This window comes from Microtus oregoni, unplaced genomic scaffold, assembly GCF_018167655.1.
Source record: "Microtus oregoni isolate MIOR12 unplaced genomic scaffold, Mior012 000001F_ref0000356, whole genome shotgun sequence".
Classification (NCBI taxonomy): Eukaryota; Metazoa; Chordata; class Mammalia; order Rodentia; family Cricetidae; genus Microtus; species Microtus oregoni.
Genome location: NW_024543060.1, coordinates 45664357 through 45691667, shown reverse-complemented (window position 1 = coordinate 45691667; position 27311 = coordinate 45664357). Strand labels below are relative to the sequence as shown.

General features: G+C 41.0%; 1 protein-coding gene across 3 annotated transcripts in view; it reads right to left on the bottom strand.

Annotated features, from left to right (window-relative positions):
• Gpc5 (glypican 5) overlaps positions 1-26119 on the bottom strand; it is a 1160291-nt gene extending 1134172 nt beyond the window's left edge. For all 3 annotated transcript variants that reach the window (XM_041675000.1, XM_041675018.1, XM_041675009.1), the window contains exon 1: positions 25544-26119. In XM_041675000.1, coding sequence (XP_041530934.1) covers positions 25544-26009 — 466 coding nt within the window. In that variant the 5' untranslated portion in view covers positions 26010-26119. The remainder of the gene's footprint in view (positions 1-25543) is intronic.
• Between the last annotated feature and the right edge of the window lie 1192 nt (positions 26120-27311).

Below are 27311 nucleotides of genomic sequence, written 5' to 3'. Positions count from 1 at the left end.
GAAAAGAAAAGGAAAAAGAGAGGAGGCAAAGAAACCAGGGATGCATTCTCTCCCATTTTGGGGAGTCTCACGAGAACACCAAGTTGACAGCCATGACATACACACAGAGGACCTGGTGCAAATCCATTAAAACTGTCTGATTGCCACTTCAGTCTCTGTGAGCCCATGTGAACCCTGCTTAGTTGATTCAGTGGGTCATGTTCTCCTGGTTTCCTCCATCCTCTCTGATCCTACAGTCTTTCCTCCCCGTCTTCCTTGGGGTTCCTCAATCTCTGAGGGAAGGAACCTGATTGAGACCTCCAACTTAGACTCTCTCTCTGCATAATGTCTGCCTGTGGATCTCTGCACTTGCTCCCATCTGCTGCCAGAGGATGCCTCTCTGATTAGGGCTGGACAAGGCACTGATTTTTGAGTATAGTAGAATATCATTAAAAATCATTTAATTGGGTTCTTTTTTTTTTTTTGTCAGTAATGTTGATTCTAGCCTAGATCTCTGTGCTATCCTTCTAGTCTCTAGTTTCTGGCTATCCAGAGAGAGCAGGGCATGATCTCATGGTGTGAACCTCAAGTTAAATCAAGCATTGGATTGCCACTCCCACAAATTCTGAGCCACCATTGTACCAGGACATCTTGCAGGCAGGACTGAGTGTAGATGGGGGATTTTATGGCTGGATTGGTGCCCAGGTTCCACTTTCGGTAGCCTACAGAGTATCTTCCCATGCCAAAGAGACTAGGAGGTAGGAGCAAGGCTCCATGCAAGTACCAGTTCGACCTCCCTATATTCAATGAGCTATGTGGATGTTTTTCTGGTCAATGGACCCTACTGTAAGTTTTTCAACAGAAACACTCTGTCCTAGCATCAGTTTGGGTTGTTTAGACCCCCTTGTGTTGTGAGAGGCTGCTTGTACATTTCCCAGCCATCCAGACTCCTGAAATAACCACACAGAAACTATATTAATTAAATTACTGCATGGCCCATTAGCTCTAGATTTTTATTGGCTAGCTCTTACATCTTAACTTAACCCATCTCTATTAATCTGTATATTGCCACATGGCTGTGGCTTACCAGCAAGGTTCCAGCTCATCTGTTCCCGGCAGCAGCTACACAGTGTCTCCTGACTCCACCTTCTTTCTCCCAGCCTTCAGTTCCCTTTTCCCCACCTAGCTCTTCTCTGCCCCATCACAAGCCAAACTAGCATCTTTATTCATTAACCAATAAAAGAAACAATATACAGAAAGACTTCCCACACTACCCTTGGACAACACATCAATCAAATATAACCCAGTCTCATTTCTGGAAGCCTTGCCCCATTACATAAGGTGATTGGCTCGGACTCCATAACCTCTATTCCTAGGAATCCTCATGATCATAGATTCCAGGAAGTTTCAGCTACACTAGATTTCCTCACTGTTCCCCCAAAGCTTCTCAATTCCAGCTGTCTCTCCCTACAGTATCCTTTCTCTCCATGTCTCCTCATAATTGCTGCTTTTTAAGAGTTAAATTTTGTCATATTCAAGAGTATAGAGAATTCATCAGTGAAAACTGGTTGATAAGCAGTAAGAGGCAATTATATACCTTGCCTTTCAGAAATGAGCTGTGTCAGGGCGTCCAAGCAGTAGGTGCAGCAAATCTTTCTTTACAATAAGGTGTTATAGTAGCTCCAGTTATCAAACCCAAATAAAATAATAGGCAGAGGCATTAAGCAACAGGTCGCTGCCCAAACAAAAGCTAAAGAAAAGGTAACTGACACAAAGCCTCCTTTGTAGCCTTGCCAAGTACCAGAGTAATATCTTGCCAGGGGGAGATCCAACCTGAATTTAATCCCATCTGCCAGACTATAGAACATGAAGGACTAAGGAACCCTCTTATCCCGTATCCTCAGTAGGCAGTCAGCAATGTATAGACTGTGAAAAACTCCAAAAGCCAAATGGCCCAGGTCCTCAGCAGATACGGAAGCCAAAGAACAGTACAGAAAGAAAAGTAATATATTAAAGCAATCACACAAGAGGAGGAATTTCTAGAGAGCTGCTGCTTAGCATTGTGTTCACAGATCATCACCGTGGAACACGGCATTAATGAGAATTTTGTCGTTGGAATCGAACTGACTGGAAGACTACAAGGTGCTGACAAATCCAAGCTCTTACCCAACATGGTATCAAAAAGGTGGTGTTCACGTCACTTTTTATCAAACATGTGTGTTTTCCTTTGTAATAAATTTTGTATAAGGGCTGTCGATGGAAAATAAGCATTCTCTTTTGATTTCAAATATATAGCTCTGCCAATAAATCTATGCAATGTTTATCGTCACTGATGCTTTACTGCTGGTAAATTGTGGAAATAGCCTCAGTATCAATACACTAAGATAAAGGCTGGTTTTGTGTTAACCACAGTGGATGATACATATTATAAAATACCAAATGCTAAATTCCCTCCCTTCGGGATGTTCCCTTCAAGAACATCTTCTTGCCAAATATCTGGAAACTGGCAGGAACCTGTGAGGGGCTATAATACATCACCCTCTATCAAGGCAGGTTTTTAAAATATTTGAGAATGTGAGACTAGCAAAACTCCTAAGGGAGGCATACAGTCCACTATGAGCAAACCAGTTCCTTCCCCTGGCATTTCTATTAAAAAGCCCGTCTCACTGGAACACGAGTAATTTTGATGAGATCTATGGCCACATAAGGAAAATTGACTGGCTTAAACATAGTATTGTATCCTGTTGGTGCAATGGTTGTTTCAAAAATAGTCAGTCACAAAAACTAAATATAATAAGTATTTGCTAGGGCCTCAGGAGAGCAAAACTTCCACTCTCCTGAAGGAACTAAATGTGAAGGTGCAAAGGCTGCAGGACATCAGTGATGTGGGAGTGATTTCTTTCTAATCTGTTGCTTTCATTCGTTAATTAATAAAGAAACTGCCTAGGCCCATTTGATAAGCCAATCCTTAGTTGGGTGGTGTAAACAGAACAGAATGCTGGGAGAAAGAAGCTGAGTCAAGGAGTCGCCATGGTTCTCCCACTCCAGACAGACGCAGGCTAAGATCTTTCCTGGTAAGCACACCTCGTGGTGCTACATAGATTATTAGAAATGGGTTAAGAGGCTGAAACTAATGGGCCAGGCAGTGTTTAAAAGAATACAGTTTCCGTGTAATTATTTCGAGTAAAGCTAGCCGTGCAGGCGGCTGGGTGCTGGGAAAGTAGCCCGCTGCTCTAATTACAACACATCAGAGCCCATGCTCATTTTCCAAGTCATAGTGAGAAGGACACTTACCTTCTGTCACCTGCAACATTATGATATGTAGCCAGTACACAAGTAACCAGGATTTCAGGGGTAAAGGCAGGCCATAACTGATGTAGGATTCCCCTCTGTAAAATCAAACTGAAGGCTGAGAGAAAGAGAATGCAGAGCCAGAGAAAAGCCATGTAGCCCCACTGGAAGCAGATGCTGGAACTTTACCGGGTAAGCCATGGCCACATGGCAATACACAAATTAATGGAGATGGGCTAGTATAGGACGTAAGAGTTAGCCAGAAATACCCTTAAGCTATTGGTCAAACAGTAATGCAAATGATATGGTTTCTGTGTGATTATTTTAGGTCTGAGCGGCCAGGAACACACAAGAGGCCTCCCTACTATATACGGCATTTCATTTTCTTATGTTTTATTTCAGAATTTTAAAAGACTTTCCACAGAACAGGAGAAAGACAACACACTTCCATGGGTGCCCAAGTCCCCTGTCACAAAGTGGAGACAAATTCTATGTCTATACCCTGCAAGAAGTTGGCTACAATTATCCATAAGAAGTATAAATTAACACTAAATAAAATGAATGAATTAAAGTCACAAAATGAGCAGAAGAAAGAAGTCAAAGTTTGGAAGACAAGGAAGCATGAGATTAGGTTCCCATCACTGACTCTGACCATATTAAATTCCAAGGGTTCCTCAACCTTCCTGAAAGCTAGAAAACCAGAGCTGGCAGCTGGGAAGTAAGTGAGAAAACAGGACGAGGGAGTTGAATAGCGAGACCTCCAAATTTAGTGTGCAGGACTGCTCAGACCACTACCTCCTGACCCAAACGTCGCAGGAGTGGCGCAGACTCTGCGAAGGCTGCCAGGAAGAATTTAACAGAGTGTAGTTGTCACCCAAGAGGGAGAAATGCCATTTTCACCTGAAATCAAATTAGTCACATTGAAGAGGCTTGTATTCTTCAAAAATCTGTATGGATCTTGGTTACCTTTGGTTGGTTGGTTTGTTTCTTATTTGTAACCTGATAGCTACCTCATAGACAGTCACACTGCATTTAAGATCCTGGAACATCACCTCCACCGAAGCTGCTTTATTAAAACCTGTTTAATAACACAATAAGCATTTCCTCCAATTGCTGCCTACATCGTGGGCATGTGTGTGTGTATGTGTGCTCGCATGTGTGAATGGGTTGTGTATGTGTGTGTGCATGCATGTACGGGCAGGCGCTCATGTGTACTGTTTGGTCCTATCTCCTTCTCGGACTGAAGTTTCCACAGGATAACGATGTTTGCTTTGTTGCAAGCTTTGTTTCCCCCTATGCTTTTTGTTACAAGCAACTAAAGCAAAGCCCAGCACGAAAGGTTTTCAAAAGAATATTAATAATTTTCTTCTCTTTCTTTCTTGCACATACAGTGTATTGTAATAAATCTAAGAAGGCACTGTCTTAGCTCAAAATTAATGAGAGAGCTTCAAAAACATTCTATCTAGAAAGAACATATTGCTGAAGACATCAAAAACTGGTTCAATAAACTATATGAAATAGTATTTGTGGTTATTATTTTTATGTTTTTACAAATATTCTTCATATTAAAGTGTCACTATAATTTACAGATTCATTTATTACTTTATACAATATTTTCATTGTTCTATAAAAGTATATACAGATATCATTCATAAAAATGAAAACCCTTAAAAGAATATTAAGCATTTCAGATATTATGAGTCTTTGTCATCCTATTTTCAATAAAAATTAATGCTCAGGACTCAGAAAACTCAGGCAAATAAAATCAATATAATGCTCACAGATGGGACAGTAATAGTGTCATATATATATATATATATATATATATATATATAGCATCATTGTGCCTTTTATAGATAATATGCTCATAGCTTTTTTTCCTAGAGGTGGTCAATTAATGTTGACACAAAATCACATGCTTAAATCCTTAATTATAAAATCAATAACAGGCTCTTTTAATATGAAAGATTGTGTTGCCAGCTCATGACGCAGAAAAAAAGGCACGCTCAGTAGGATGCTTTCTCAAACTTCAGGTCGTAAATTTGGAACCAACAGTTAGCTGTCTGTGGATGTCAACGAGCTTTGTAGACAAAAGGTACCCACCTCACCCCCACTCCACAACAGCAATAGCTGCAGCAGCATAGTCTGGTACTCGAAAGAAAATAAAAGTAAATTGCAATACTATTGCTGATTATTTAGGAGGTCTCTAATTACTCTATCGTGTGTGTGTGTGTGTGTGTGTGTGTGTGTGTGTGTTTGTGTATGAAAGAGAGAGAGAGAGAGAGAGAGAGAGAGAGAGAGAGAGAGAGAAGATACATATGTGGGTATGTGAGTGCGTAGGCCAGAGGACAACAGGCAACAGGCAGGGTCTTCCTCAGAAAGGTCATCCACCTCCTTTGAGACAGGATGTCTCATTGGTCTAAATCATGCAAATCAGACTAGTGTAGCTGTCCTGTAACATCACAAACTCTTCTGCCTCCCCAGTGCTGAGATTACAAGAACATGCCACCACACCCAGTGTTTTTGAGTTGGCTTCTGAGGATCAAAATCAAATCCTTGTAGTCTGTAGTCTATTGATTTTTAGCAACCTCTTTTAAATAATCTATTGCAATAACACTTTCAGAAGTTGTCTGCTTTTTAAGTATCTGAGGTAGAAGTCAAGATTGTCAGGATTTGTAGGGTCCTGTTACTAAGTTTTCAGCCCAGAAAGTGATGTTAAGTATTTTTTGCAATGCTTCTTTAGCTCTGGAAGAGTTGGGAGTCCTTGTAAAACAGGAGGAGACAAACAGCATCAGGAAGATACTGAGGAAAAGGAGCTGTCAGAGTTCTGGCCAGTTCTCTGTGGTCTCCATGGTGATGCTGCCTTCTCCAAGTACTGTCCCCACCTTCACTAAGGCGAGTCTTCAACAGCTGGATTAGTGCAGTGGACCAGCCCTGGTGGAGTATACCTTTCTGAATGCCATGGGAACAAACATCAATGCCATCACTATTTTCACTCTTATCGGCTAGTCTGTGGCCCTCCCTGCCCAGAGACTCTATAGCGAATGAGGCAATGTTAGAGGGTGACATCTATTATTTCTAGAGCAAGCTTTCTTGTACAAGTTTGCCTTCCATGAACTTTGTCATGTAGAAATGTGTCAACTCCTTTCATATTGGTTGCTATTCCACTGTAGTTTTCAACAAATTATGCACATATATACAACTTATATTTTTAATTATTTTATCATATTATGGAGTCTAGGAAATGAAAAAGTAAGGTATTTGTTTTATTTATTGCATTTTGTGTGTGTACATGCATGCCTGCCTCCTCACTTTTGCCAGGAATATCAATGGGCAATTGCTATATAGGACATATTCATTGCAAAGGACCATCATATTCCAAATAATTGTGAGGCATTCTCTAAGCCAGTGGTTCTCAGTCTGTGGGCCACAACCCCTTTGACAAACCTTTATCTCCAAAAATATTTTTATTACAATCCATATCAGTAGCAAAATTATGATGTAACAACAAAAATAATTTTATGGTTGGACATCACCACTACATGAAGAACTAATTGTAGTAAAGGATCTTGGCATTAGGAAGGCTGAGTACTACTGATCTAAGCCTCACAGAACATTATATAGACAACACATACAAGGAAATAACAAAGCTGATCGTTTGAACAAAGCAGACAATTCTAAAATCCTTAAAAATATCTGTTTCTACTTGCTTGTCCTTGGATCCATATTCACTGAGTGGGTGACTATGAAAACAAAGCCACTTCAGAATGATTGGCAGAAACATGCTCAGGATAGAATACCTTTGTTTGATAAAGTGAGATCATGAGGTCATTTCCACGACCTCTCTTATATTTTCTACTTGTCTTTGATGCTATTAGATGCATTATGAATTTGTCTGCACATTTTTGAAATGGAGGAATCATTTTATTAATTGCAATGACATTTCACAGAACACTGAAAGAGAAATAGAATGCAAGTCACACACATGTGTAAATATGGTCATTGTGTTGCTGTTCCTCAGCCTGAGAAGTAAAGATAAATTGTGTAAGGCCAAAAGTCTACAAAAGGAGATTCTCTGGTTCTTGAGTCAAGAATCAGGCACAAAAGGTAACCATGAACATGGCAGTGATGATCCCACCAAAATCAAGGGAACTGTCCATAGACAACTGTAGAAAATGGTTATACTTTATCTAACTAAACTAATATTGTAGCGTGTAAAATGCATAAGATACAGAATAATAAAAGCAATCCACAAGTGTATACTTCATGAGAACAGAAATATAACAAAATGAGTTTTATTTCCAAATGTAGCTCAGACCTTACTCAGCATCTTACTAATAACTTGGAAAGCCCATGGATTAAGAGACACAGGTAAACAGGAAGTCTAAAACCATCACCATAGCTCTCCACATGAATCCTAGCACTTTAGGATAAGCCCCAGATTGTAAGCAAGAACAGTCATTAAGAAGTTCAAATAAGAAACACCATTCGACCGTGAATTCTTTCATTTGATGCTTTGATGGTCATAAAGCTCACAGTAACATTGTCCTAAGACCTATGGCTCCGAAACCCAGAGATGCAAGCTTTATTTACTATAAACAGTAAGAGACTAGGTACATCCTGCTAAAAGACTATCGCAATCGTCGGGAGTCATCTACTATCTTCTAAATGTTTAATGCATCATTTCTTCCTTCAAAACAAAATGTCTCAACTTCAGCTTAGTGACTTATTCATATGTAGTCTCCTTCTGACAAAGAAAATCAGAATCCAATTTTTTTATCTCCCACTTACATTGTCCATACCATGTCATAATTATCTCTCTCCTCTTCTCTCTCTTCTCTTCTTTTTCCCTCTACCTCCCTTCCATTCCTCCACAACCTCCACTGTTTTTCTCAGCCTGCCACGCATCCTAGCCCTTACCTACAACTGTACTAAATAGTTTGTTGATTGTATTCTTCTTTGTAGTGAGCAATAAGAAACTCAAAACTGAAATCTCCAGCCAAGGTCACAGCCATGTCCTGTCCTCCTCTTATAGCCAACTGAAGATTATTTTCCCTGCTTCTATTTTTTATATCATTGTTATTCTATCTTTAGTTAACATTTAAGACTGAATTGCTTTATTTTATCTGGCATATACTATCAACATTTAAAGAAGTTCATGGGTCATGCACAGGTGACTGGACTAGCCTATAGCATCAGCCTACACTGATTATTCAGAGAGGAGCACATGTCATATGAACAAAGAGGTGCAACATGCATTATAACCAAGATGTTAACACAATCATAAGTTCAAGGTAAATATGTTGTTCTTGTGTTTTGTAAGTTCAGCTGAATGTACAGCCTAAGAAAGCATGGGGAGTCCTTATCAGGTCCCTAGTGTAAGTAAGCAGATGAAAGTAATTACCAAGTCATTCTGAACCTCTTAGACCCATTTTACATTGATATCTTCTCAACTGATTCTTAACACCATTCTACTCTCACACCTAGAAAAGGGGTCAAATGGACCCTCTACAGGCAAGAATGACCTTTTAAAACGCAAATCTGATGATGTCACTCTGATGGACGATCTTTCCAGGGCAAGTGAGCAGCCCTGTCTCTGATTGCTGCCTGCCTTATCCACCTCCCAGGCTGCTCTCACTAGATCCTGTTCTTTGTCCACAGTCAGCAAGTGTGCACTGTGCAAAGGCAACAATGTGAGAATTACAAATCAGAATACAGAGTCGTTCCTAGAGAACTAAACTTTGTGGAATGGTTATAGAGATTCCACATCTCCACTTCATTTGCAAGTTACTCCAAAAGTTAACTATTAGCTCGGCCAGAGTTTGTAATACCTACACCAAGAAATATTGAGCCGTATCCAGTTACCTAAACCTCTTTGTGAAGTGCATAGTCAGCAAGTTTCACAATTCTGTTCTCTTTCCACACCCAATGACTTGTCAATCTTTGTCTGATCTCTCTCTCTTCCCCTCTCACCTCTGTCTCTACTCCTCCCTTCTTCCACTCATTAGACAGATGTGTCAACTATCTGTGCAGGAGCCTCGACATTAGCATCCAGAATGTTAAGTCCTTCCCACAGGGCACTTCCTAGTCCCTAAAAGGTAGTATTTCCTGGCAATCACATATGACACTTGCTTCTCCCTCAGAAATCCTAACAATTCAGCCTTCTAACAAACTCCAACTGATCCATTTGCCTTTTATACAAGCATCTTTCTAACTGGAGAGGCATTAGATAGATAGATAGATAGATAGATAGATAGATAGATAGATAGATAGATGTAGGTACATAGATGAGAAACAAACAGACAGATGATGGACTGACAGATGGATGGATGGATGGATGGATGGATGGATGGATATGTGTCAGATGGTAAACTAAAAAAACACACATGGCAGAAGATGAAGTGAGTCAAAAAGCTTTCCCTGTGCAAATGACCTGGCTTTCTCAGAACCAAAAATCCTCAACTTCTGGCATAGTGACTCTCTGTCTAAGAAGCACTCACAGTGTGCAGCCCTTGCCCGGCTCCGCCAAGCAGCAGAGGGAAAAGCATGAGGCTGTACAGAGCTTGGGTTCGGCTGCTAATCCTTCGCAGAGATAACGTTAGGAGTGACATGTTGATGTCCCTGTATGTGGGGAGAAATGGTGGCCCTAGAGCCCATTAAGCGATCCTCTATCACCCCCTTCTCAGGAGCTGCCAAGTCACCTGTTCACCTATACTAAATTACAGAGTAATTTCCTGCTCTTCATTTTGATTAATAAGTCAAACGAATTCATCAAATATTGATGAAGCACCTGTTCTGCACAAGACATTGTGTAGTTATTAAGGCCAACAAGAGGATAAAACATAATTTTCCCTCCAGGGCTCAGAAGATGGAGAGACACATTTGTAAACACTTAATGTGATAAAATGTCATAAAAGATGCACTAAGTTTCCTGGGAACATAGATTATAGACTGTCTTCTTGGGAAGATTGCAAGCAGTGGTCAGAAAAGTCTCTGAGAAGTCACTTGAATAGCTTCTTTGAATCAACACTGAAATATTTACAAGATAGAAAATATTCCTATTCAACAAATAAGAAACAGGTTTTATTGTGGTTAATCTACTCTCAATACATAAAACTGATATATAGAAGAACAGATATGGTAAGACATGACTAGTGAGGGAGAAGAAAGGAGCACACCTTCCGTAAGCACAGCAAATGGACCAGGATGAGACTGAGATGAACTGCTGGCTCTGTGAAGGACTACCGACTGGGGAATACTGCTAGAACAGTGAATATTCTAGAGGTTTTCACTGCTGGAGACTCAAGTGTCCTAGTTAGAATTTCTATGACCAAAAACAAGGAGGGGAGGAAAGGGTTTATTTGGCTTATACTTCCACATCAGAGTCTACCATTAAAGGAAGTCAGGACAGAAACTTAGGCAGGATATAATCCTAGAGGTGGGAGCTGATACAGAGGCTATTAAGGAGTTCTGCTTACTGGTTCGCTCCCTCTGGCTTGCTCAACGTGCTTTCTTATAGCACCCAAGACCACCAGAAAAAGGAAGGCTCTCTCCCACCAACCAGTAAAAAAAAAAAAAAAAAAATGCCCTACAAGCTTGCCTACCATCTGATTTCAGGAAGGCATTTTCTCAGGCTCCCTCTTCTCCAACGACTCCAGCTTGTGTCAGGTAGACATAAAACTAGCCAGCACATCGAACACAATAAGCAGTGTGTATATAATGTCAGTTGCTGGGCTCCTTCTTGGTTCTAGAGGGTTGCCTGGGCAGGCAATAAATTACACTGCAAGGATTTACAGTAGGCCTAAGTCATCCTGCTCTGTCTGGGATAACAACATTCCTCTGCTTGGTGTAACCACAACACAGAAAAAAAAAGCCTCGGGAAAGCAGAGTGAGGCCTTTCTGTTATAGGGACAAACAATGAAAATATGCGATGCCCATGGTGGTTCATCTTCTACAACAGGAAAGCGACAAAGGACGCAACAGAGAGCTACAGAAGACAAACTGGAAAAAAGGGCGGGAATCACAGGAGTCTCCAAAAGCAAATGTGGGAGTCAAGCTTCCTCATAAACTCTGGGGCACGCGGATAGCTGTTTGCAGAGGTCTCGCAAATACCACTGGATTGGTACAGATGCCTTGTATGGGTTTCCTGGGACCACCTACTCCCCACACCCAACTTACTCTTGTAGTTGGCAACAGCAACAGAAACTTTGTAAAGGACCAACTTCATGAAAGTTTTTAATTTGGAAACCAGAGTACTGTTTAGTTCCTCCTATTGTTAAAAGATACACAGCTAATTTCTGCAATGTACAGAAGGCTGGCTTGCAGTACTGCTCTTTGGACTGGAGAGGGAGGGGAAATGGGATGGTGGGAAGGGGATGGGGGAAGGGAAATGGGAGGAGGGGAGGAGGTGGAAATTTTTAAGTAAAATTAAATTAAAAAAAAAAAACGGAAGTAATTTAGGCCCATGGGCTGGGTTCTGAACTCAATAAGAGGAAATTGAGAGGAGCCCCAGCATTCAGCTTTCTGGGGTTACTGGTTGCCTTGGGTTCCTGCTTCCATGACTTCCCTCCTCTGACAGACCATCCCTCAAACTGTGAGACAAAGTCAACTCTACTTCCTTAAGTAGATCTTGTCAGTTATTTAGTCACAACAAAAAAAAAAAAAACGTAACTAACCCTGAGTGTCTTAGGATTTCTACTGCTGGGATGAAACACCATGACCAAAACAACTTGGAGAGGTAAGGGTTTAATTGGCCAACATTTTTACATCACAATTCATCATCAACAAAAGTCAGGATAGGAACTCAAGCAGCAGAGGAACCAGGAGGCAGGAGCTGAGTGAGAGGCCATTGGGCGGTGCTGATTGCTGACTTGTTCGCCATGGCCTGCTCAGTCTGCTTTCTTATAGAACCCAGGACTATTCCCAGCTCAGGAATGGTGCCACCCCCATCAATCACTTATTAAGAAAATACCCAACAGCTGGATCTTTTGAAGGCCTTTTCTCAACTGAGTCTCCCTCCTCTCATCTGACTCTAGCTTACAACAAGTTGGCATAAAACCAGACAAGTACATCAAGATATCTGTGAAATGTTTTCAGGTAGTGCCAGCATAACATAGTTTCCCAAAGCCACCCAATGATGAAAGAAACCTAAATATACTCACATCTGTGTGGAAGAAAGTTAGACATCTGAGAGAAGTTGAGTCATTTGCTAGATGTCACACCTCTAATGAAAGGTATGGACAAAACTAAGCCGTTTCAAAATTACAAATTCATTTCTCTGCAGTATAACATGTGACAAAATTGTGACACTAAGTTTGTTTTTCCATATTTCTGTCCCCAAAACAAAATTTTAGTGATTTGTCAAGCTTTGTTTCCCATTAAAATTATGACAAGACATTTGTATAGAAGAATTAAATGATAAATATTTAATGACGTGGAGCTTTCTTTGCACAAAAGAACTTCCAGAGGGGAAGAAGGAAACTTAGCTTATTCTTTTCAAACTAGAACTCATACCTTAACAGGCACAGACCCACACAGGTACACATGATCCACAGCAACTACAGAAGCTCACGGACTTCTCTACTGCATGAGCCTCAAGGTGTTATTCCTATTTTTCCCTTTCCTTTTAAGTTGATCAAAACCTTCTTTAAAAAAAAATGAGTACTTTTTTTAAACCCAGAGTAAACTGTGTTCCGAGCCTGGTGAGAACGGACTATTAATCTCTCCGCTTTATTGACCTGCTCCAGTTTCAGCTCATTAAACAGAGACATCTCAATGATCAAAAGAAAACGAACCAAATGAAACTTGGTCTAACCTCACTGAATAACAGAGTTACTCAGAAAGCAAATAAATCTGAACCGGTAATTTAATATTGACAGTCTTCCACTTAAAGAATCTATATGCAATGAACAGGATATCCCAGTGTAATTTTTTCTTGTTCATTTTATTTGATCAATGCAGGCATTTTCTTGCTATGCTTTCACTTCAATTCCTTCCTCAGATTTCATCCTTTCCTAACATGTAAGAGAAGAAAAGTCTGGAAATTTGAGTTTGAAGAACATAGTTACAGAGATGAATGCTCATAAAGAACCGTGAAAACTAAAATAAATTTTACCATAACATTGAAGGAAAAGAAAAAGTCCTCCTCATCCTAACAAGTAATAAAAATTTAATTATGTACTAAGGCATGCTTACTAACTTTTAGATGATAAGTGTTTTTAAACAATCTTATGTGACAAGATGAGCCATATCAAAATCTGTATTGTATTTCATTAGCACTGGCACAAATCAGTCTTCTATTTGAGGAAACTTGCTATACTTCTCATAAACTGTCCTAAATAAATCATGCCTATACTTCATATAGGCAGATCGTTTTCCAAATTTCCACTGAAAAGAGGTTTTAAGGACTTGGTAAGTTCAAGTGTCCATTAGTTAACAGATGAATGGAAAAAACTATGACATGGCCAAACAATGGAACATGGCCTGTCTTTAAAAGAATAAGTTCCTGTCATTTGCAGCCATATGGATAAATGTTGAAGACATCATTTTTAGTAAAAAAAAAAAAAAAAGTAAGATACAAATCGACAAATACCTTATGATCTAAAAGGTTGATTTTTGTGTAGGAGAGAGTAAAGGGGCAGTTACAATCACCTCAGGCTCAGCTAATTCAGGATGGATATACTGATTAAGGCATACAAAACTGTACTTAGAATTAAGTTCAAGAGATCTGTTATACAATGAACTAATAAACACAGTGATGGTGCACTGAATCTTTAGAAATAATGAGACTGGACGCTAAGTGATTTTGCCATCAAGAATGATCCACTGTGAGATTACATGTATACTATTCAGCTAGAATTAGCTACTTCAAAACATATATACATTTTATATGTCATATTTTCAATACAGTGAAAATCATGTTGTAAATAATAAATATGAACAATTTAATGTCACTAATTTAAAATAAGCAGATTTGAAAAAAAAAGACTAATAATGTGTTTTTTAAGTTGCCTTTATTGGAAATACTATCTGTATTATAACAGGCTCTGATACTTGCCTGTTACAATACAGCATGGTTTGTGATTTATTAGCAATTACTATTCGTACCCTCAAAGTCTAAGGTCACTCTACTTGGTCCAACTGATGCTCTAAGCTCCGCATTGTGTCCATATTGGCTACTTTTCTCACTGCTGTGATAAGCTGCCTGACAAGTGACATGATCTGTGTGAGCTCATAGTCTGAGCTACATTTCACCATGGAGGGAAGGTAAGGCCACAGCTTGTCGGTCACATGGTAGCTATAATCTTATTTTATACCAAATTCTGTTCTATACACCAGTCGGTGTTCAAAGAACATGATCCAAACCAGGATCAATTAGCTGTATGACTTTCAGGACCCCGAGTCAGAAGCAGATGTGTTCAAACGTCAATAAGGTGCCAGTAGTTCATTAAAATAGGATGACATCATTTCACATGTGGACTCCGTGTGACAGTACAGACTGCTCAAGTGCCTGTGACACTGACCCCAATAGATATGTTCTCTGTTTTCAATATGCATGCAATCTCATGGTGAAAGGAAAGGAGTGTGTGATACGTGTCAGGTAACAGAAGGAAAGGAGTGTGTAATAGGTGTCAGGTGATAGAAGGAAAAAGCATTTGACAATAATAACTGGCATACTCCAGTTTATTAAATGCTTATTTAAGATGAAATTTGAAGCATGCAAATAAGTCAGTTACTCAATAACTCTCTCCTTTTGCCTTCCCTCACGTGTGTGTGTGTGTGTGTGTGTGTGTGTGTGTGTGTGTTATTCCCCACCCAAACTAATTGCTCCTAGCTGTCTAGTTCCAGGACTATAATCCCAAATAATCTAGTCAGAAATCTAGATGATCTATATTATACACACATACATGTGGGGCAACAAAACCCTGATTCTAGACATTCTTAATTGGCTCAAAATAAGTAAATGTAACATAGGTTGTGAGTGTAAAATGGTTCCTTTAAAATTCCAAATTGCAACCATCCAGAAGCTGTTATACAAATTGAACATTGTGCCACCAGGTGAAAAGTCACCACAACCATGAGAGAGAGGGAAGAGGAAGCAGACATACTTTCAGTTGATAGCAATGCTTACAGTGGGCTCTATAGTAGTGTGGGAAGTCCTTCTGTCTATGTGTTGCTTTTATTGGTTAATGAATAAATCTATTTCAGCCAGTGGCTTAGCAGAAATAGAGGTAGGCAGAAAAACTAAACTGAATTCTGGGAATAAGAAGGTGGAGTCAAGGAGAAGTCATGTTGTCCCGCTAGAGACAGACACTGGAGGGAACTTTACCCAATAAGCCACAGCCACCTGGCAATACACAGATTAATGGAGATGGGTTAGTTCAGAATATAAGAGTTAGCTAGAAATATGCTTATGCTATTAGCCAAGCAGTGATTTAAATAATATAATTTCTGAGTAGTTATTTCAAGTCTGGGCAGCTGGAAGCAAACACATGGCAACCTACAACAGACTGGCTCTCCTCCATAGCCAACCACATCCACATAAAGGTCTTGTATGAAAAACCCTGATGCCAGGACTGGCAGTCTTGGGAAGTGCAGTAGAAGCTTTCAGATTAAATTCTGGGTGAGGTCTTTAGATCATTGGAGTTGCAGCATCAAAGGGGGCTCCTGGACCTGGGTCTCTTCAAGTACATCATCCCCAATGCCTACCCACAATCACCTATGCTGTCCCAAATCAACTGGAGCCCCCTACACCACAAGCCCAGGTAAACTGTAGAAAGAGGGAGCCGCTTGGTTGTTCCTGGTCATTTAGCCCTGAAATAATCACACAGAAACTCTATTAATTAAATCACTGCTTGGCCCATTGGCTCTAGCTTCTTATTGGCTAACTCTTACATATTAATTTGACCTATTTCTATCAATCTTTGTATCACCACATGGCTGTGGCTTACCAGTTAACATTCTGGTGTCTGTCTCCGGCAGGGCTACATGGCTTCTCTCTACTCTGCCTTTCTTTCTTCCAGCATTCAGTTTAGTTTTCCCCACCTACCTATGTTCTGCTCTATCAACAGGTCAAGGTAGTTTCCTTATTCACCAATGGTATTCACAGCATAGCGAGGGTAATCCCACATCAATAAATCTATTCTCTTTGTGACTTCATTACATCCGGTATTGTAATTTTTGTGGTCATGAAAAGTTGACTAAGACCTTTCTTCTATCAACTTTGCTACAAAGTTATGTTTGAGATAGATAAGCACCCACTAAGATTAGTTACACACTAATGAACAGAGGGCACATTTTAAATGAATCCCTTAACTACCCTCAAAAAGAAGGTCTATGTTTGTGAATAAATCCTTATCTTCCCTCCTCCATAAGTAAGAGAAAATGGCAGGGCCTTTTACAGATGCCCCCACTAACAGGTCTTCCCTGAATAAAATAAACAGGAGCAAAGGGCACCTTGACTACTACTTAGGAAATGAAACCGGAACACTGGGAAATCTGTAATTCTAATCACACTTACTCCCTCTTTCCTTTTTTACATCTCATCCAAACATTCTTAGGAGCTCAATAGGCTTAGAGGAATTGGAGCAGTGCAGAGAACAAAGGTGGGGAGATCCGAGAAAGAGCTTAAATCTCTGTCCACACTATTTTAATAATTTCAAATCGGCTACGATTTTCCAGAAGATATCAAATTCACAAGTGTAGAAAGGAAGTGCAAAAAGTTATTCAATCTTCTTTTTATTACAGAAATAGCAATTATCTAGACACCTAAGGAATTAACCACTGTGGACAAGAAATGCAAGAAATGAACAAATAAATAGATAATTAAATGCACTAAAAAAACAAACTTCTAAGAAAAACAAATTCTAAATTAAAGGTATTAGTTTTAGTCAATTAAAGGCTATATTTTAAGTAAGTGCATGGATTTTTTTTAAAGTGGCACGATTTGTATTCTCATGTAAAAATGCCTACTTACATATTAAGTATACACTGACCGAGACCAGGGTAATTTTAAAATACAGAACAGACACCTACTGATTTTCAAGCAAACTACTATAAATACAGTTGTAAAATATAACCATAATATACATAAATATAATACATATAAGAATAAAATATTTATTAATCATATGATATATGCGACTTAGGGCAAATTGCAAATGGGATATTTTTAGTAGGGAAAAAGATAAATCAATGCCAAAACATTTTAATGTTTTAATGAATAATTCAAATTAATGAATGACATAGGAAAACTTTAGTTTTGTACCAAATTTGTGTATGAATGGTTTTACTGTGTTAGTCAAAATTAACATAGTACTTTTACATGACTTTCTTAATGAAATATCAAAGGAGCTTAGCGCTTCTCTCAGGAGCACCAGCGATGCCCTAGGAGCACAGCTGCTCCAGTTTCTTTAGTGGGAGCTGCACTCTTCTCCCTTCCCTTAGACCACAGATAAGAGAGGTGCTTCCGCAGACGCACAGAGGTGGAGCGGCGGCGGCCAGACGCGGCGCGGCGGAGCGGCGGCGGCCAGACGCGGCGCGGCGGAGCGGCGGCGGCCAGACGCGGCGCGGCGGAGCGGCGGCGGCCAGACGCGGCGGAGCGGCGGCGGCCAGACGCGGCGGAGCAACACCGCATACAGGAAGAGGCTTTCGGGGACCGGCGCAGAGGCAGACCCAAGCAGCGGGAACAGGCGTGCAATAAGGAGAGCAGATCGCCCTACTACAATCAAATCAAAGAGGTAGGCCTTTGGTTGGCCAGGTCACTGGCACAAGGGGAGCCTGGTCCTGTCCTGAAGATCCTTCAGAGGGGTGAGAGGGTTCTTGGCCTGCAGCAGGAACCACGAAAGAGAGTGAGGGCATTTTGTAAGCGGAGCCCTTGGCCAGCAGGGAAACCTGATCCGGTTTTTAAAGGACCCATTGGATAGGATCAATAGGAGGAGATGGGCAGGCGCCAAGGCAAGAATTCTCCCAATAATCCGAAAAACAACATGAAAACATCAGAACCCAATGATCTTACAACAGAAGTATTTGAACAACCTAACACAGAAGAAATGGGAAAAATCGACTTTATGAAGATAATAGAGTCCCTTAAACAACATGTAAAAAATGCCCTTATAGAAATGGATGAGAAGTATAACAAAAAGTTTGAAGAAATGAGTAAATACGTACATGATACCCTGGGAAACCAAGAAAAAACCATCAAACAGGTAATGGAAACAGTTCAAGAATTGAAAACTGAAATGAAGGCAAAGAAGAAAATACAAACTGAGGACCAGCTGGATATGGAAAATCTAGGCCAACGAGCAGAGTCTACAGAAACAAGCATAATCAATAGAATACAAGAGCTAGAAGAAAGACTCTCAGATGCTGAGGACACCATAGAGAAAATAAACGAACAGATCAAAGAAAACAGCAAAGCCAACAAATTCTCAACACAAAACATTCAGGAACTATGGGACACAATAAAAAAACCAAACCTAAGAATAATAGGAATAGAAGAAGGAGAAGAGTCACAGCTCAAAGGCCCAGAAAATATTTTCAACAAAATTATGGAAGAAAACTTTCCCAACTTAAAGAAAGATATTCACTTAAATATTCAAGAAGCATACAGAACACCAAACAGACTGGATCAAAGAAAAACATCTCCTCGCCATATAATAATCAAAACACAAAATATACAGGTTAAAGAAAAAATATTAAGAGCTGCAAAAGAAAAAGGGCAAGTAACTTATAAAGGTAAACCGATCAGACTTACACCTGACTTCTCGATGGAAACTATGAAAGCCAGAAGGTCCTGGATAGAGGTTCTGCAGAAGCTAAGAGACCATGGATGCAAACCCAAACTACTATACCCAGCCAAGCTATCATTCATTATCAATGGAGAAAACAAAACATTCCAGGATAAGAACAAATTTAAACAATACGTAGCCACAAATCCAGCCCTACAGAAAGTAATAGAAGGAAAATCGCAACCCAAGGAATCCAACACTGCCAACACTGCCTACAATAACCCAGGCATCTAATGACCCTTCACGAGCACATCTCAAAGAAGGGAGACAATCTCTACTACCAAAAGCAATAAGAATAACCGGAGTAAACAACCACTGGTCATTAATATCACTTAATATTAATGGGCTCAATTCACCTATAAAAAGGCACAGGCTAAAAGATTGGATACGAAAACAGGATCCAACATTCTGCTGTTTGCAAGAAACACATCTCAACCACAAAGACAGGCACCTACTCAGAGTAAAGGGTTGGGAAAAGGTGTTTCAAGCAAATGGTCCTAAGAAAAAAGCAGGTGTGGCCATACTAATTTCTAACAAAACTGACTTCAAACTAAAATCAATCAGAAGAGACCGAGACGGTCACTTTATACTCATAACAGGAACAATTCATCAGGAGGAGGTCTCAATCCTGAATATATACGCCCCCAATATAAAAGCACCTACTTATGTAAAAGAAATATTACTAGAACTCAAGGCAGACATCAAACCACACACACTAGTAGTAGGAGACTTCAACACACCTCTCTCTCCAAGGGACAGGTCAATCAGACAGAAACCTAATAGAGAATTAAGAGAATTATTGGAGGTAATGAAGCAAATGGACTTAACAGACATCTATAGAACATTCCACCCAAATAGGAAAGAATATACCTTCTTCTCTGCAGCTCATGGAACCTTCTCAAAAATTGACCACATACTCGGAAACAAAGGAAACCTCCACAGATACAAAAAAATATCAGTGTCCACCTGTGTCTTATCAGATCATCACGGATTAAAATTAGAAGGCAACAACCACGCTGCCCCCAAAAAACCGACAAACTCATGGAAACTGAACAGTCAACTACTGAACCACACCTGGGTCAAGGAAGAAATCAAGAAAGAAATTAAAGTCTTCCTTGAATTTAATGAAAATAAAGGGACAACATACTCAAACCTATGGGACACAATGAAAGCAGTGCTAAGAGGAAAGTTCATAGCACTAAGTGCCCACTTAAAGAAAACGGAGAATGCATACATTGGGGACTTAACAACACACCTGAAAGCTCTAGAAAAAAAAGAAGCAGACGCGCCCAGGAGAAGTAGAAGACTGGAAATAATAAAACTGAGGGCTGAAATCAACAAAATAGAAACACAGAAAACAGTCCAAAGAATCAATGAAACAAAAAGCTGGTTCTTGGAGAAAATCAACAAGATCGACAAACCCCTATCCAAACTAATTAAACGACAGAGAGAGAACACGCAAATAAATAAGATCAGAAATGAAAAGGGGGACATAACCACAGACACAGAGGAAATTCAGAGAATCATTAGATCTTACTACAAAAGCCTGTATGCCACAAAACTGGAAAATACAAAAGAAATGGACATTTTTTTAAATAAGTACCACATACCAAAGCTAAACCAAGACCAGGTGAATGATCTAAATAGACCGGTTTCTCGCGAAGAATTAGAAATGGTTATCAAAAATCTCCCTTCGAAAAAAAGCCCAGGACCAGATGGTTTCAATGCAGAATTCTACCAGAACTTCCAAGAAGAACTAATACCTATACTCCTTAATGTATTTCACAATATAGAATCAGAAGAGTCATTGCCAAATTCCTTTTATGAAGCTACAGTTACCCTGATACCAAAACCACAAAAAGACCCAACCAAGAAAGAGAATTACAGACCGATCTCACTCATGAACATCGACGCAAAAATTTTCAATAAAATACTGGCAAACCGAATCCAAGAACACATAAGAAAAATTATCCATTATGATCAAGTAGGCTTCATCCCAGAGATGCAGGGCTGGTTCAACATACGCAAATCTATCAATGTAATCCACCATATAAATAAACTGAAAGAAAAAAACCATATGATCATTTCACTAGATGCTGAAAAAGCATTCGACAAAATTCAACACCCCTTTATGATAAAGGTCTTGGAGAGAATAGGGATACAAGGGTCCTACCTAAATATAATAAAAGCTATTTACAGCAAGCCAACAGCTAACATTAAATTAAACGGAGAAAAACTCAAAGCCATCCCACTTAAATCAGGAACACGACAAGGATGTCCACTCTCTCCATACCTCTTCAATATAGTGCTTGAAATTCTAGCAATAGCAATAAGACAACATAAGGAGATCAAGGGGATTCGTATTGGAAAGGAAGAAGTTAAGCTTTCGTTATTTGCAGATGATATGATAGTGTACATAAGCGACCCCAAAAATTCTACCAAAGAACTCCTACAGCTGATAAAAAGCTTTAGTAATGTGGCAGGATACAAGATCAACTCCAAAAAATCAGTTGCCTTCCTATACACTAAGGATAAGGAAGCAGAGAGGGAAATCAGAGAAGCATCACCTTTCACGATAGCCACAAATAGCATAAAATACCTTGGGGTAACCCTGACCAAGGAAGTGAAAGATCTACTTGACAAGAACTATAAGTCTTTGAAGAAAGAAATTGAAGAAGACACCAGAAAATGGAAAGACCTCCCTTGCTCTTGGATTGGGAGGATCAACATAGTAAAAATGGCAATTCTACCAAAAGCAATCTATAGATTCAATGCAATCCCCATCAAAATCCCATCAAAATTCTTCACAGATCTGGAGAAGACAATAATCAACTTTATATGGAAAAACAAAAAACCCAGGATAGCCAAAACAATCTTATACAATAAAGGATTGTCTGGAGGCATTACCATCCCTGACTTCAAACTCTATTACAGAGCTACAGTATTGAAAACAGCTTGGTATTGGCATAAAAACAGAGAAGTCGACCAATGGAATCGAATAGAAGACCCTGACATTAACCCACAAACCTATGAACACCTGATCTTCGATAAAGGAGCTAAAAGTATACAATGGAAAAAAGAGAGCATCTTCAACAAATGGTGCTGGCAAAACTGGATGTCAATCTGTAGAAGAATGAAAATAGATCCATATCTATCACCATGCACAAAACTCAAATCCAAATGGATTAAAGACCTCAATATCAGTCCGAACACACTGAACCTGATAGAAGAGAAAGTGGGAAGTACTCTACAGCACATGGGCACAGGAGACCACTTCCTATGTATAACCCCAGCAGCACAGACACTAAGGGCATCATTGAATAAATGGGACTCCCTGAGGCTGAGAAGCTTCTGTAAAGCAAAGGACACGGTCACTAAGACAAAAAGACAACCCACTGACTGGGAGAAGATCTTCACCAACCCTGCTACTGACAAAGGTTTGATCTCCAAAATATATAAAGAACTCAAGAAACTAGACCGTAAAAGGCTAATCAACCCAATTATAAAGTGGGGCACTGATCTGAACAGAGAATTCTCAACAGAAGAACTTCAAATGGCCAAAAGACACTTAAGGTCATGCTCAACTTCCTTAGCGATCAGGGAAATGCAAATCAAGACAACTTTAAGATACCACCTTACACCTGTCAGAATGGCTAAAATAAAAAACACCAATGATAGCCTTTGCTGGAGAGGTTGTGGAGAAAGGGGTACACTCACCCATTGCTGGTGGGAATGCAAACTTGTGCAACCACTCTGGAAAGCAGTGTTTCGGTTTCTCAGGAAATTCGGGATCAACCTACCCCTGGATCCAGCAATACCACTCTTGGGAATATACCCAAGAGAGGCCCTATCATACAACAAAAGTATATGCTCAACTATGTTCATGGCAGCATTGTTTGTAATAGCCAGAACCTGGAAACAACCTAGATGCCCTTCAACGGAAGAATGGATGAAGAAAGTATGGAATATATACATATTAGAGTATTACTCAGCAGTAAAAAACAAGGACTTCTTGAATTTTGCATACAAATGGATGGAAATAGAAAACACTATCCTGAGTGAGGTAAGCCAGACCCAAAAAGAGGAACATGGGATGTACTCACTCATATTTGGTTTCTAGCCATAAATAAAGGACATTGAGCTTATAATTCATGTTCCTAGAGAAGCTAAATAAGAAGGTGAATCCAAAGACAAACACATAGGCATCCTCAGGAATATTAACCTTCATCAGGCGATGAAAGGAGACAGAGACAGAGACCCACACGGGAGCACCGGACAGAAATCTCAAGGTCCAAATCAGGAGCAGAAGGAGACGGAGCACGAGCAAGGAACTCAGGACCACGAGGGGTGCACCCACACACTAAGACAATGGGGATGTTCTATTGGGATCTCACCAAGGCCAGCTGGCCTAGGTCTGAAAAAACATGGGATAAATCCGGACTAGCTGAACATAGCGGACAATGAGGAATACTGAGAATTCAAGAACAATTGCAGTGGGTTTTTGATCCTACTGCACGTACTGGCTTTGTGGGAGCCTAGGCAGTTTGGATGCTCACCTTACGAGACCTGGATAGAGGTGGGCAGTCCTTGGGCTTCCCACAGGTCAGGGAACCCTGATTGCTCTTCGAGCAGATGAGGGAGGGGGAATTGATCGGGGGAGGGGGAGGGAAATGGGAAGCGGTTGTGGGGACGAGGCAGAAATCCTTAATAAATAAATAAATTTAAAAAAAAAACACACAAAAAAAAAAAAAAAAAAAAGAGAGGTGCTTCCACAGGAAAGCAGCCCAGGATGACCTTACACAGAAGGCACATACCCTTGCAGGTCTTGGTTTGTGCCACATGTATCAAATGCAAACAATGACAAGCTTTTGCACTTCTCTAGAGTAGAGGAGCTTCAGGGGTCCCTTATATCATGGCAAAAGGTGATCTTGATGATCAATGCTCTAGAAAGGGATGGTATATACAGGTTCTAGAAATGAAACTCAACACTTTGCTACCGTGTGTTGTATTCGGCAGGCACCAGAAACACTGAAATGTGAGAAGCTGTTGGAATCAAAGCCTCACTGCAGAGCTGTCAACATGCAGCCAAAGCTATGACATCCAGGGGACAAAAATCTCATAATGTGAGGATTTCCCAGTTCAACATCCATTGCACACAAATCAGGTAGTTTTTATAAGCAGCTAAGTGAGATACATTTCTTGATGAAAAATATACTAAAATAAGTAAGTATATACATATAAGGGGGTTTTGTTGTTATTTGTTTGCTTGTTGAGAAGACAAGAATGTCCCTAAGTTGGAAGTACCAGCTATGTGTGTCAAGCAGTTTGAAAAGTGACTGTGTACTGAATAGACATTTAAATAAATATTGATATATTTAAAAGGGATCACGTAAGTGCTGGTCAATGGGTTTTATGTGCCCAGAAATCCGGGAAGGATGATAAGAATTTAGTTTACTGGCAGAACATTTACCAAGCAAATGTTACCACGGGGAGTGCTAAAGACAAGTCTCCTTGCAATGGAAGAAAGAACGTATTTTTGTACTCAGGCATTTTGCAAATTCTTTGTTCACCCAACAACTCCCTTTGAGTCCATCCCTTCTGTTGACTTCAGCAAAGGCAAGCCTTACTCCACTAACTTAGCTCCAGACACTTGATATTGCATCAGCTCAGTAACACCTTCTCTTCCACCAGCAGCCAAGAATTGGAGTCCTAGGATAAGGCACAGGGCATGAATGCAGGTAAAGGGAGCTTATAGGAAGAATGGTCTCCACCTGCCACATTACCTATCTTTTTTCCCCCGTGAGTCTCCGGCATGCCTCATCTATGCGAAGAACCCCCAAAATGCAGGGTTTAAACGCCTGTTGCCATAATGCTATTTTAGGGGTGAAACTACTTTGTGCGTGGGGGAGACACACTGAGAAGCTCGGGTTTCTTTAGGAAAGCTTGGTACCAGGATGCAGAGGGGCGACTAAAGGTCATGTCTGAGTGTACTGGTTTCAGTGCTCATTACAGAAAACATCCGCTGCATCTGTCCAGCAAAGGAATATGCCTGGGTCTTTCACCATCAAACTTGCGGCAACCAGCACAATTCCTTGAGAAAACAGCAAAGGCAGGACCCCTGGTGACTTTCCCTCTAAGAACAGATCTACTATGGACTTGCCAGCACGGTGAACAAACCTCCGCTTTACAAGTCCTTCAGACATATCACTGGAGACTAAGAGAGCACCGGCAGGAAGCAAATGCTCCGGAGCTCTGATGAACCCCAGGCGCAGTTAAGGAGCCCCTTCAAGCTGCTCTACTTTCCTGAGCACAGGAAGCATCCCCAGAGACCTCCCCTCGATTCAGCTAGTCAGACTGGAGGACCCTAAAACTCATCTTTTCACTGAAGACTATCTCTGGATTGCCTGGGAGAGCATGGTCGCAAGACCAGAGGTCTCCGGCCGGTCGGAACCCCTCACACCTCCTGGTCAACCAACTGCGCGTACCTGCCCGCGGCGTATACGGTAGTCCCTTGACAGCTCCCCCAAATCGCCACTGAAAAAGTTTCCGAACTTCTTCGCAGCTCTCCACACCTTCGCTCCGGGTAGATCCAAGGAGAGCCAGGAGGAGGAGACAGTGCCAGCTCAGACGCCAGGTGCGGGCGTCCATCCTCGGTGTTCGGTTCGCGCCTTCCCCGCCGTGGTCCCCACTCTCCTGCGCTCCCTGCGCCGGCGGTGCCGGGGTAATATGCGTGGCCGAGGCTGGCAGTGATGCGATGCGCAGGCGGCCTCCGGAAGACCGCGGATGGACCGCAGCTTCACCTGCAAGAGCTCGGGTTTTTCCTTTGGAGCCCCGAGGCTGTGACGCTGGACTTCTCAGGAGCAGCATCCCCTGGGTGCCTCCCAGACCGGGCCAAGTTGGCTCTGCGCGAGCCGAACGCAAGCTCCGGAGACGCGGAGAATCTGTGAGCATCCCGCGCCGGCCACCAGAGCTGCAGGCACCGGCTGCAAACCTAGCGGCGGCAAACCTAGGCTGTGCCAGCCAGCGGAGCTCCGCTGAAAGCCGGGCGGGCAAGCCCAGCGAGCAGGCCACTCCCCTAGCCACACCCCCTGGCGGTCCGCCTGCTCCGCCCCAGCCCAGATCCTGCGGAGCCCAGCAACAGGCCGACAGCGCGACCTCAGAAAAGAACCAAATTTGTGGAAGGAGGCCCAGTCTCCTTCCTCGCGGTTCCTTTAAGAAATCATTGACCTGCCGAACCAAAAGTATGTATAAAGAGAATCCGAGAAAGGAGATGAAAACCATGGATTGGAAATAAGAGGAAGCATTTCTCTCCAAATCAAGGTCCTCTATCCATGGGAATTTGTATTCAAATTTCATGAATTGGACCTGGGCACACTACGAAAGGCAAAAGCTGGCTTTTGAGATGCCTAATAACACTTAGGTTTCAAAGAAGCCTGAAATAGAACTATTCTTAAATGTTGTAGGTTAGTGCTTTGGCGTATTTTTTCTGTAATGCTAACTATGAATTTTCTGAAAGAACTAAAAAAGTCAGAATCTCCCCGGAAAGCCATCACATTCTCAATATCACAGTGAAGTCCATATATATATATATATATATGCTCTTTGCCTTTACAGGTCTTTCTAAGCTTTGACATATTCGAGAATTTGTTTTTAAAAGTTCTGAGAGAGTAACTAAGACAAACATGCTCAGAGGAGTTTTTCCCCTGGAATATAGACACACCGCACTTACTAATCAAGTAAAAGCCTACAAAGAAAGTTTGTCAAGTTAGAGTTTGCAAAAGGAATAAATAAGGAACCAAAAGTTAAACATGAGTGAGTGAGTGGCAAGAGCAGTCCCCATCCCAGCCGCCTGGAGAGAGTGCTCTCTAACACAGAGAAGCTGTTTAAAAGCATTGCGGGCCGGAAGGACCCTAGATATCTTGACCACTTTGGGCCGGAAGGACCCTAGATATCTTAACCACTTTGGGCCGGAAGGACCCTAGATATCTTAACCACTTTAAATGAATTTCATCTTAAGCTGAACTCTTGCCAAGACTCATGTTGAATAATTTTCAGTCTTAGCTAAGTGTCATGGGGTTTTTCTAATGACCATTGGGTATCAAAGGTAGCATTTTCAGAAGGTGACATTTTGCTATGACTGGGACACTGTTTCAGAATGAAATACTACCAACGTGACTTCTGACATCTGTTGCAGGAAATTTGTGTTGTTGCTCCGAGACTGTCAATGGAGTCAGGCCTTGGTTCGAAGGGCGG